General features: G+C 29.5%; 2 protein-coding genes across 2 annotated transcripts; one reads left to right on the forward strand and one right to left on the reverse strand.

The window, feature by feature from the left end:
• Window positions 1-63: 63 nt before the first annotated feature.
• LOC104880473 (stigma-specific STIG1-like protein 1) lies at window positions 64-549 on the reverse strand. The gene has a single exon (XM_010657111.1). The coding sequence runs from the start codon at window positions 547-549 to the stop codon at window positions 64-66; it is 486 nt and encodes a 161-aa protein (XP_010655413.1).
• A 9,478-nt stretch (window positions 550-10,027) lies between these two features.
• On the forward strand, window positions 10,028-10,814 carry LOC100267596 (stigma-specific STIG1-like protein 3). Its single transcript, XM_002263620.4, has one exon. The coding sequence runs from the start codon at window positions 10,124-10,126 to the stop codon at window positions 10,595-10,597; it is 474 nt and encodes a 157-aa protein (XP_002263656.1). The 5' UTR covers window positions 10,028-10,123; the 3' UTR covers window positions 10,598-10,814.
• The last annotated feature ends 2,308 nt before the right edge of the window (window positions 10,815-13,122 follow it).

Consider the following 13,122-nt stretch of genomic DNA (forward strand, 5'->3'; position numbering starts at 1 on the left):
ATACAAGTCATTTATGAATCAATAAAACACTCAAGCTTAGTAGCAGGTTTTGTAGCGATAAAATCATGCATAACTGCACATCCCGTAAAGACATGCCTCCCAGTTCTTGCACTTCTTGCCGCAACTACCGCAGTTCAATGGATCGACATAGGGGTTCACGCAATGCCCGCTGCAGCATATATAGTTGTGTCTGCACTTGCGGCGGCACTCTCCACAGTTATTTGGATCCTTCGTTAGGTTTACGCATTTCTTCTGACAGCAATCTGGACCAGGGGTGGACTTCCGACGACAAATCTGTGGAAACTTATCACAGATCAAGTACTTGTTCTGCAACATGAAGTCACTAGTCCCATTTGAAGAAGTTGTTTCTTCGCCTTCAGGCAATGCTAAGTGGCTTTCCACAGCTGAGTCTTCCTTGTTTTCATCAGCACTCCATGCTGCTCCAAGAATGGAGTTGTCTTCGTTGTTTTCATTGGCACTCGATGCTGCAGAAACAATGGAGGTGGTGATGGAGAGTATGAAGAGGAGTTTTAGCAGCTTCATGGCCATGAATGAAGAGAAGCTGTGAAGAGCTGGGTAGGGAAGAGGAAATGGTGCAGCAATATTGATAGGAGATGGGTTTTTATACTGAAATATGTGGGAAAAGCGTTTTGTTTTTTCTCGGTAGCTTCAATTCATCAGACTACTCACGAAACACTGAATATAACCGATTGATTCGAAAGAAGGAAAATTAGAAGCTTAGTGTTTCCGTATCCACGTGTAGCCAGTAATTTTGATCTGTAAATTATTTTGAGTTATAACATGTTTTACTAATCAATCACGATAATGAGCATAGCATATATCAATCATATAAATATTATTGAAATTGAAATGCACATATGCCACTACCTAGCATAGCATATATAATATTCTTGTAACACTTTATCACATGCCACTAACATTTGATGTAGTATCTAGCTTTTGAAGCAATCGCACCAAAGATGGGTTTGTGCTCTATTTGGTTAAATATATATATATATATATATATATATATATATATATATGTTTAAAATGTGATAAATTCTTTCCACTCAAATTGAGAATGAGAGAAAAGCTTCAAAAGTAATGTAAGTCCCTCACCTTAAAATTTTTCATATTCTAAATAAATATTTGTCTTTTATACTAACCATTTTAAAACCTTATTTCTATTTGAATGGTCTTATTTAGTATAGGGAGTTTGATGTTTTGCATATTTTGAGTGACGTAGTGCTCTCAACTCCATAAAGGAGTTGTTTGGTTGACAAGAAAAAAAAAAAAATGGATCAAGTGCTTTAATTTTATGAATAAAGGATTTAGATAGAAAAGAATTAAGGTAAGTAAAAAATCAATTCATGGGGTTTTGGACTAATACAATAATATATTGATAATTGCTTAATTATGTAATGCAATGGGATGAAAATAGCATCTATATATTTGGGATGACCACAAGATGTTTGTTCCATTTAGGAACAATTTGGTTAAGCAAAATTTTATCATATATTAAAAGATGTTTTCTTCTTTCTTTTTCCTTTTTACAAATTTTGCCTATTAATACATGAAAGTCCAATATTTTAATTGAAGCAAAATACTCATGCATCAATATTTATTTATTCATTTTTTGTATTGAACGTGACGAATGATTTGATTGATACCTGATAGTTGAATAAACGAAAAAATTAAAAAAATATGAAAGTGCAAACACACGTAACATCATCTTATATAATAAGATTAATTTATAATACGTTTGAGAGTATTAATAACGTTAGGAAGGCGTTTTAATGTTTTGAAGCATTTCCTTATAAGAGTTGAATATTTATATGATTGATATATGCTACACTCATTATCATCTAGATTGCTTCATATATAATCTTTTAACATTTTATCATATGTCACTGACATATAATGTATTGTGTAACTTTTGAATTGATGGCACCCAAGACAGGCTTGTGCTATATTTGATTGAAAAAAAAAATTAAAACCTTGTTTAAAATATGACAAATTATTTCCACTCAGGTAAATTGAGAATGATAGATGTTTTGATAATTATGAGGTCTCTCACCTTGAAATTTTTTATATGCCAAATAAAAATTTGTTTGTTTGAAGCATTGATAACGTTAATGTAACACTTTATCATATGCCGCTAACATCTATTGTAGTGTGCAACTTTTGAAATGATGGCACCCAAGATGAGTTTGTGCTATATTTGATTGAAGTAAAAAAAAATGTTTAAAATATGACAAATTCTTTTCACATGGAAAATTGAGAATGGCAGAAGTTTTAGAAATGATGAGGTCTCTCACCTTGAAATTTTGTATATTCCAATTATAAAAGTTTGTTTGTTTTTATTTTTTATTTTTTAAGCATTGATAATGTTAATGTAACAATTTATCATATGCCGCTAACATCTTATGTAGTGTGTAACTTTTGAAGTGATGGTACTCAAGATGAGTTTGTGCTATATTTGATTGAACTAAAAAAAAAATGTTTAAAATATGACAAATTCTTTTCACCGGGCAAATTGAGAATGACAGAAGTTTTGGAAATGATGAGGTCTCTCACCTTGAAATTTTGTATGTTCCAATTATAAAAGTTTGTTTGTTTGTTGGTTTGTTTTTTTTTTTTTTTGAAGCATTGATAACGTTAATGTAACACTTTATCATACGTCGCTAACATCTGATGTAGTATGTAACTTTTGAAGTGATGACACCCAAGATGAGTTTGTGCTATATTTGATTGAAGTAAAAAAAAAATGTTTAAAATATGACAAATTTTTTCATCGGGCAAATTGAGAATAACAGAAGTTTTGGAAATAATAAGGTCTCTCACCTTGAAATTTTGTACATTCCAATTATAAAAGTAAGTTTTTTTTTTCCTTTTTTTTTTTTTTTTTGAAGCATTGATGAGATTAATGAAACACTTCATCATATGTAGCTAACATTTGATGTAATGTGTAACTTTTGAAGTGATGGCACCCAAGATGAGTTTGTGTTATATTTGATTGAAGTAAAAAAAATAATGTTTAAAATATGATAAATTCTTTTCATCGGGTAAATTGAGAATGATAGAAGTTTTGGAAATGATGAGCTCTCTCACCTTGAAATTTTGTATATTCCAATTATAAATGTTTGTTTTTATTTTTTTTATTTTTTTTGAAGCATTGATAATGTTAATGTAACAATTTATCATTATGATATATCGTGTAACTTTTGAAGTGATGACACCCATGATAAGTTTGTGCTATATTTGATTGAAAAAAAAGGTTTAAAATATGATAAATTCTATCCACCTGGCAAATTAAGAATGATAGAAGCTTTGGAAATGATGAGGTCTCTCACCATGAAAATTTTCATATGCCCAATAAAAGTTTGTTTTTTTATGGGACACGAGCGTGCACGAGCATACGCCTCGAGATGTATGCACGAACATATGCCTCGTGATGCCTGCACGAATGTATGCATCAGGATGCGTGCACAAATGTATGCATCAGGATGCGTGCACGATTGTACGCCTTGAGGTGCATGCCATTGTAACATACACTATGGGATGCATGCCATTCTAACGTACGTCCCGAGATGCATGTGTTTTCCATATTTGGAGTGATAAGAAAAAAATGGGAAAGCAAATATGTCTGATCAAGTACTTTATTTTAGGAATAAAGGCTTTAAATAAAAACCAATGCACGTAAAAAGGGTTTTGAACTAATACAATAATATATTGATAATTACTTAATTATGTAATGAAATATATATAGGATAAAAATATCATTTATGTATTTGGAATGATCATGAGGTGCTCACTCCATCTAGGGACTATTTGGTCAAACAAAATTTTTATCATATACAAAATTTGTAAGTTATCGAATACATATGTATAAATTTTTTAAAATCATTTTAAAAATTATTTATAATAAAAATACTACTAACAAAATAGTTATACATTAAACATTTTTATTGTAACTACTTCCAAATCTACTCTTTAATTACATATAAATTTTAGTCATTTAAACCAAAGGAAAAGTATGTTTTTTCATATAACCTTTAACCCGGTATAATGAGTAAATGGGGTGATAAGACAAAAAATGTTATAATATCCACATGATCAACAAATAACTCCATATATAAGAGTGATTAAATAAATATGTTCACAAAACGACGACTACTCATTCTTTGACTACAATCTCAAATATTGTGCTTTTAAGGTCTCACATGATCAATGCTAAACATCAATGTCTATCCAATATAGTCATGTAAATCATTTGGAATCAATGTGCAAAAGTCTCAATTAAAATACCTTTGAAAAAATCATAAAAATATAACAAAAATTTTTAAAATTTTTAATTTAATATATTTATATAAAAGTAATTAAAATTTTAAGAATTTTTTTTATAACATATATTATTTATTACTTTCAAAAGTCAAGAAAAAAGGCACACTTTATCCTTAAATCAATTTGATGGAGTCCACATTCGATTTCACTGCAAAATTTTGCCCTTTAAATTAGGTTGATGGAGCCCACATTTGTCAAAAATATGGAGTAGCCATTAATCTTTATGTGCCCATCAACAACTTGCAAATAAACCACATGTACACAAAACAACCAAACAGCAACACGGCTTGTCCACAAGATGAGGATTGGTGGATAATACTAAATACTATTAGTCCACTTTATGCCAGAATGTGACTGGTCAGTGAAGGTTTCTCTGGTCCGAGCTTCACACTGAGTCCTCCTAGCTAGCCAGACGCGGGCCAACCTTATTGAAAATTATGTAATTTTCTATGGTGAAAGGTCAACACGTAAGGAAGTCTTACATGGGAACGTAGCCAAGTGCTTTTATAACGAATTCGAAGAATTAGAAAAAACCAATTAAAAATTATATATGACCATGTGGTAACAGCTATTCAAAGTAGCTTATTGTATAGAATTAATTTATTCAACGCTTTATCTCTTTTCCCATTTTGTATCTTACATTGGAGATATAGAATTAATTTGAGAGTCTAACTCCTGTTTACATCAGAATAAGTGTTCGTAAATAGTGATTGATGATGAACAACCCATAAACCATAGATTATTGCGGAGCATTGGGAATGAGCAATGGTATCATTCAAATGGCACATGTTAACCCAAACATGGATGTATGATCCAAGACAAACCAACACAACAATGTAAATTGACCCTTGATAGGCATGATAAGATGATAAGCACATTTAATATGATGGGATGCCCATTTAATTTGATTGAACATCTTCATAACCCTTGTTTAAAGGCCTTATGTTAATATTAGTGACAATAATGATGTACCACTTGGAAATAGGATTTGTAGGAACTTGTAAGAAGCTACAGGCAAATTCATAACCATTTGATGAGTTTTGTTGATGTATAATATCGTTATTATTTTAAATGGTTATATACTCTTAATGACCTTTGATCAACATTCAAGCAAAGCATGATCCAAGCTCGCTATCGTTGATGGTACATCCATTTGTGTTGGCATTTTCTTGGTCACTATAAATATATATACCACAAATTGGAAAAGTTTTAGGACCTTTAATCTTTTTTAATTAAAGTGGTTACAATGGCATTTTTGGCACAATTTGGAGTAGGTTATAAAATGTTAAAAACTCTTTATTGAGTTGAATAAAAGTGGGAAAGAGTTTTGACTTAGGATCTTTGAAATGAGAGAGGTATATTAATGGAAGGGTTGAGATCTAAAAATATCATATACGAAGTGCATAAGATACCAAAGGACACATATCTATACTACCATATTCATGGTAAAAGTAAAAGTTTGTGCATACATAAAATAGTTATAAGTCACAAGTTATTATTACACTTGAAGGATCAATGTGATATTTAAGGGTAAAATTATGGTATTAAATGGTATTTTTCTGAAATTATATTGAAAAATACTATAAATTAGGGGATATTATATGCCCACCTTTATCTCATCTAAAATTCGTTGTATTATGTTTGAGGTTTGATTGCTTTATATTTTACATGTGACCTTATTAATTTGTACATAAAATCATATTGTTTTATATCTTGCACATGATCTCATTATTTATACTTTGTGTTGTTATGTTATACCTTAATCTTATTATATCTAATCTTGTTTATATTATTTTAAATCTTAATTCTATTTTTTGTTCCTTAGTCTCGTATACTTGTATTATTATCCAAATACTCCAATCTCATCATACACTAATCATTCATATAAAAGATTTGAAATGAGGAGGAATAATAAATTTTATTATATGTAATTGTTTAGATAAAACACAAAGTTAAGGGTCACTTATAGTACCAAAGGGTACTTTTTCGGTGTATATTACACTATCAATTACTTAGTACTATATATATATATATATATTTTATCTCATTATTTATATCCTAATTCTATTCATTTGTACTCACATATCTTAATTTTATTTGTTTATAATCTTATTTAATTGTTTAAATCTCATCATATATATTGATTGATTTAAATCTTTTATTATTGAGATACCACTGAGTTAACATTTTCCCAAAGTTTAATCAAATTTAAGGTGCTTGTGATTTATGAAGGAGAAACATCCTAGCATCCCCGACAGCCATGTGAGGCACACTGGATGCATCTGTAAGATACAATGTATAAATGTGACCAAGCCCCACCTCGCACCGCTCCAGTCCGGTCAACCACATGCACCCTCACAACTTTGTCAAATCAAAGATATTTCTCCATAAAATAAACCCAATATCAGAAAGAAAAAAAAAAATCTTTATTGCACTTTTTAGATAATTGTTGATGTGTAAATGTCAACTAGATCTGCAGATAATTTAACACTAACAGAAGTCAAGAAGATGGGGTTCATCCTCATTAGCAGAACAAGTGCTTCAGTAACGATTTCTACACTGAAAGAGAGAGAGAGAGAGAGAGAGAGAGAGAGAGAGAGAGAGAGTAATAGGCTTATAGCTTGATTGATGTGGGTGTTGGTGCTTAGATGAAAGGAGACAGATACAAGATCTGTAAAGTGTAATGGGCAACTGGGCACACCAGATCTGCAGTGCTGATGCCTAACATTATATGTTCTAGTTGACCTCATGTACTTGCCAGGACATGGAAAACTCCCAGACTGTCTCTACATTCTAGTGACCCTTCTGTAGCACAAGGAGGCGCAGTGGGTGGAGATGGAGCCCATTTTACAGGCAAGCCACAAAGTTGCCTGCCTTTTCCATATTGTTCTGTGAAATTTCTCTTGATTTTGATGGGTGAGTGTGAAATTATGAAAAAGAGCAGAATGAAGAAAATGGTGTTTGCATTCATGGCTTTCTGACCCTACCAAGAAGCTCACGTATGGCTGGTAATGGAAGTAAAATTTATTTATTTTATAATAAAATAAAAAATGGTATTAAAAATATATTTTAACTTGTCACAATGATTATGATAAATGAGGCATTTTTTTATTATTTTTCTTTTCTAAAATAAATATGTTTTTATGAGAAAGTCATTTTCGTTTGGACCGATAAATTAGTTAAGGATATGAAAATAAAAATAATATATTAGACTGGTAATTGTTATCATTTTGATTCAAAATTTTAAATTATTAGATAAATTAACACCCTTTCTTGCAAAGGATTTGATATTTCACGTGAAAAGCGTAAAAAAATAAATAATGAATGAGACATGGATGGACATTTAAATTTTAAAGGTGGACATTTAGGGGTATATGGTAGAACAAGTTAATGAATTAAGTTATTAGATAAATTAAATATGTTTGATAAAATAATTAATGATACAATTTAAAATAAAAAACAACTTTAAGTAATAGATAAAAATAATTAATTTATTATTAAATTCACATTTCCATATTATCTTTTTACCCTCATTTATTCTCGTTACCTCTATGATATTTTTTTATTCCACGAACTCTATTATTACTGAACATCATTTATCCTAACTATAATTTATGAGAATAAATTTATCAATTTAATGATTTAGAGTAAATTTCAAATTAATTTTATCAAACAACCTTAATATTTAAAGTTAAAAATAAGTAATAAATTAATTTTAAGTCAATAACTTAAAGTTAACTTAAGTCATTAAATAATAAGTATTAAGTTTTATCAAATAGCTCATTAACCTCTACTAAATTAAGAGTTTATTTGACACTGAGTTTAGAAAACGTTTTTTTATCTTTCTAACACTTGAAATTTTTTATTATTTAAGTATTAGAAATACTAAAAACATTTTTTAAAATCACTTCCAAACGCATTCTAAAAACCTATTTAGGAATGGTTTTGAGGGGTTGAAAAATGATTTCATATTTAAATGTAACAAATAAAAAATAAGTTATCCATCATAAACATAAATATTGAAAAAAAATAAAGAAGAAATTTTAATGAAAATGATTTTAAGAAGTTTAGAATATCATAGGAAACTTTTTTTTAATAAAATTTAGGTATTTGATAAATTTTTTAATATGACATCACTCTCAAAAAATTTTAGAAATCACTTCAAATCATTCCTAAATAGTCTTTCTTTTTTTATTATTATATAACAAAGTAATAATATGTATATTTAATTATTTTTTGTTTATATCCAAGTTAATGTGATTCTTCTTAAAACTAATTTCAAGGGAAGTCCTATTAATAGACTAAAAACGGTTTAACCAAAATCTTCCCCAAAGGGATTCTAAATCTTCAATATTCATCATGATTCTATTAAATTGGCAGTTTGGTATGTTTGAACTTTTAATGCTTGAAGTGTTCATATTTCTCCTTAACAACCTTGCAGTCATCAATATTAAATAAGAAAATGGCCGAAGACCTCTCTAGCTAGTGGTAAAGATTGTGGGAGGTTGGAGGTCGAAAGTCATGGTAATGATTGAAAAAATATATTCATCTAAAATAAAATATAAAAAGTAAAAAAGTAGATCGTGTTTAGAGTTTCCTGTCAAAGTAGTTTTTTAGGAAAAAAAATTTCTCAATCTAATCTCTTGTTTTATTTTTTATTTATTTTAAAACTATAGTTATGAAAAATGATTTTTAAAACCATAGTTAATAATTATAATTTAAAATTTAAAATTTAAAATTAAAATTATAATCGGGAAACTATGATTTTATACACTCAAAACAGACAAAAAAAAAATCATGTTATGAGAAAGACTAAATTGATAAATATTTTGTAAGAGAGCCTATTTTCACTATTTTTTTTCTTTAAAAACACCACTTTGACATTAAACTCCTGTCTTTACTTATTTCCCATGCTTGTTATTAATTGTTTTTTAAATTAAAAAATAAGTCTAACATCATACTAAAAGAGATCTCTTATATGGCCTCATTTGTTTGTTCATCCTCCTATATTTTTATGCCCCAATCAAAGTCAAGTTTGACATAATCATTGATAGTATTTTTAAAAAGCATTTATAATATAAAAATGTTATTTTTAAATATAAAAAAAATCAAATATTTAACAAAATTTAAAAGCCATTTTTAATATATAAAAAAATTATTTATAATATTTTATAGAAAAATATTTAATAGATGATTCACTTAAAAACATTTTTTGGAAAAGTATCTTCGTTATGATATTCTTGTTTAAAAATCCTTTCAATCACATTTTAATTCAATACCACATGTTTTTACTAAAAATATTACATAAAATCATTGATAGGGACTGTACAAAGAAGGACACGGTTAATGAAAATGAGGAAGATACATGGATAGCACAGAAGAAGACCGAGGCATGTGGCCTAATTCGTGTGTTACCATTTACCAATAGTGTGCCACTTGAATTCTCCATCATTCTCCAAATCTTTTGAGCATTAAATTTACTTGAAAGCCAAACTTTGGTCTCCGACTCTCCTTCAATCACATTGTAGGCCGTGGAGTTAGACCACTCCACTACACCATCTTTTGTCATATTTTACCCATATAGCCTCGTCACCCACTTCCATTCTCCCTATAAATACTCTCCACCCTCCACCCTCCACCCTCAACCATTCACATTTTCCCTCTCCCTCCCACCCATCTCTTCTTCTTTTCTTCTCCATCTCAACTCTCTCTCTCTCTCCCCCCTCCCCCCTCTCTCTCTCTCTAGATCTCTCTCAATTCTCTCAAAAAATTGAAAAACATGAGTACCCTAAGCACAATTTTCATGCTGACCGTGGTCTTGGCTTTGGCTGCTATAAACTCAGCAACATCAGATGAAGAGGAGGAGACCTTCTTTGAAGACCCAGATAACAGCAGTAGTGTTAAAGCTGAAAATACTGAGCCTGCAGAGAGTAAGAAACCGGTGTCGCTTCGGGGGGCTAGCCGGTTTCTGGAGCAGCGAGCCAGGCTGACATGCGACAAGTATCCTAAAGCATGCGAGTCCAAGGGAAGCAGCACTCGAGATAACCTCTGCTGCAACAAGAAGTGTGTGAATGTGAAGGTGGACAAGCTTAACTGTGGGGCGTGTGGGAAGAGGTGCAAGTTCTCTGAGATTTGCTGCAATGGGCGGTGCGTCAACCCGTCTGCCAACAAGAACCATTGCGGGGGCTGCGGGAATAGCTGCCAGGAAGGGGATTTTTGTGCGTTTGGGATGTGCAGCTACAGCTACGCGTAGAGACTCAAAGAAAGCCGAGCTATGCTTGGACAAATTTTGTATTTGCGGAATCTGTAACTGTGTAGAGAAGAAGCCATCACCATTTGATGGGCTCGCCCCATCCATGTATTTTTCATTTTTTTATGGATTCTTTGATACTCTTTGATCATGTAAATATAAACTCCCTTTTGTTCTCACAACAATCAACAAAACATATCTTTTGTCCAACATAGTATTATATCAGCCTTGTTTGACGGAAGATCATGTATTCTAACCTCACCATCCTATATTTATCTCTCAAATTGAGGGGTTTGTCCAATTTATTAAGTTCGAATGTAAGCCATTAACATAGCTATATATATCTTTCTATAATAGTTGTACATGAAAGATAGGGTTGTACAAACATATTTTCAAACAATTTGGGATGTTTTAAGATAAATTAATGTTAGTTTAGATGTACTTTTTTATTTTTAAAATCATAAAATAATCCTATAACTTTTGCATAAAATATAAGAATTCTAAGAGTATTGTATTGAAAAATAATAATAATAGTTTTAAAAACCATTTTAAAAATAAAATTGAGATATTACTATATCAAATTTAAAATTTTTAAAAGTGGTGTTTAAACCTATAAGATAAGTTTATATTTTTTTACAAGAGATTTTACTTTTTATATAAATTTTTTTTACTATTTTTAAAAACAATTTTAAAAAAATAGTTTTTTACTATAGTTTTTTTTTAAATTGTTACTTAAAGTTTGAGGGAAAGCTTTTTTCGTAATGGTAGTATCAAAAAAGCACCTCAAATTTGTAACTATTTTTAAAAACGGTTCTGAAAAATAGTTTTTAAAAATTATTATATGATTTTTTGTAAAATAATAGTTTGTTTAGAAATATAAAATGTTTTTAATATTATTAAATATGTTTTTAAAATAATTTTATATTTAATTATTTTACATATTTGTATAGTTATTTTTCAAAATAGCTCTAAAAAAATAAATAAAAATAACTTAAAACAATTAAAAGATGTTATCTAAACACATCTTATTTTTTTATTTAAAAACAAAAAACAAAAAAAAAAGTTTTTAGGTCATCAAACCTATTTTTCTTTTTTCTTTTTTTAATTCTACATTAAAAAAATTATTCTTAAAAATCGTGGTGATACATGTCCTTTATTACTATTTTTCAATTTTAAAAATAAAAAATAAAAAATATATCCCCACGAAGACTAAGAAGTTCAATTTCAATTATCATCTTTTTTTTCCTTTAGTTTTATTAAAAGAAGACCGTAGAATTGGCATTAGCGAAGAATTTGTTGGCGAGTAGTCCCAGAGTTTGGCACGATCAAAAAGTAAAAATAATTGCAGATGCCCAATAACGTGGTTACAAATTTCAGGTGTTTTTGCCGTATGAATTCATTGAATTGTGAAGAGACCTTGACCCGATCACCGTGTTACACTCTCTATTAGCATCATTTTGATTAAAAGGCCTTGCTGACTTCGCCCGTGGCGTCGCTCCAATTCCATTCTTGTCAAAATTCATATTGACTGACTAAAAATAATACTTATAAAATACGAAGGCCCAATTGCTTTATCTAACTTTAGGTTATAAAAAATGGAAAAAAAATCTACTAAGTGGGATATCAAACCTTTTCTCCCGACAAGTTAAAGCATATAATAAATATTAAAATTTTAAATTAAGAGATGAAGATATAAAATAATAAAATAATAAAATAATATATAATATATAAAGTAATAAAATTGAGATACAGATCGATGAAACCTTTTACATGTGTGACATCATATGATGGATGATATTTTTACATTATGATATCGAAAATATATCTTTTATTGCTATAATGTAAAAGTGAAATAATTGAGAAAATATGTGGTTTAGATGATCTCAAGGATATGTCATGGAACATAACATCTGGTTGGTCATCATTTGGGAGGTCTAAAAAAGTGGGAACATATAAAGTTATGGGGGGCATTTTCTTTGTTTGTGGGTGATGAGGATCAGCCACTTTGGGAAAAGAGTGAGAAGGCGCAATGCATTTGGAGAAGTGGGCATGCTGCAGCATAATGAGAATTATTGGTGTTGTGGCCCTCTATAGTTGTGACCCTTTTTCTTTATTGTTGCGATTAATTTCTATGAATCCGAGTCTCCTTTTATAATGGTGGACCTCGTGTTTCCTTAATTGCATTTTACCTTTTTTTATTATAGTGGATTTGTGTGTGCTAACATTTTGGGTATTATTTCTTAATCAAAATACACGTTGCAACCTATAATTAGTAAAACTTGCACCTTATTTGGTTTTTTTTTTAGCTAAATGGCAACATTTTTAATAAAAACAATTTTTTTTATATAGTTTTAGAGCGTGTTTAAAAATAATTTTATAAAATGTTTCTAATTTTTTTAACACTTAAAAACTTTTATTTTTTAAATATTAAAGATGTTATAAATACTTTTAAAAATCATTATCAACTACACTCTCAATCAAAAATTGAAATCAAAACAAAAAATTTTAAATTTTAAAGTTATTTGATT

The sequence above is a fragment of the Vitis vinifera genome, chromosome 10, assembly GCF_030704535.1.
Source record: "Vitis vinifera cultivar Pinot Noir 40024 chromosome 10, ASM3070453v1".
Classification (NCBI taxonomy): domain Eukaryota; kingdom Viridiplantae; phylum Streptophyta; class Magnoliopsida; order Vitales; family Vitaceae; genus Vitis; species Vitis vinifera.

Coding starts and splice junctions, on each gene's coding strand:
- LOC104880473 (XM_010657111.1), bottom strand. CDS start 549: ATGGCCATGAAGCTGCTAAAACTCCTCTTCATACTCTCCATCACCACC.
- LOC100267596 (XM_002263620.4), top strand. CDS start 10,124: ATGAGTACCCTAAGCACAATTTTCATGCTGACCGTGGTCTTGGCTTTG.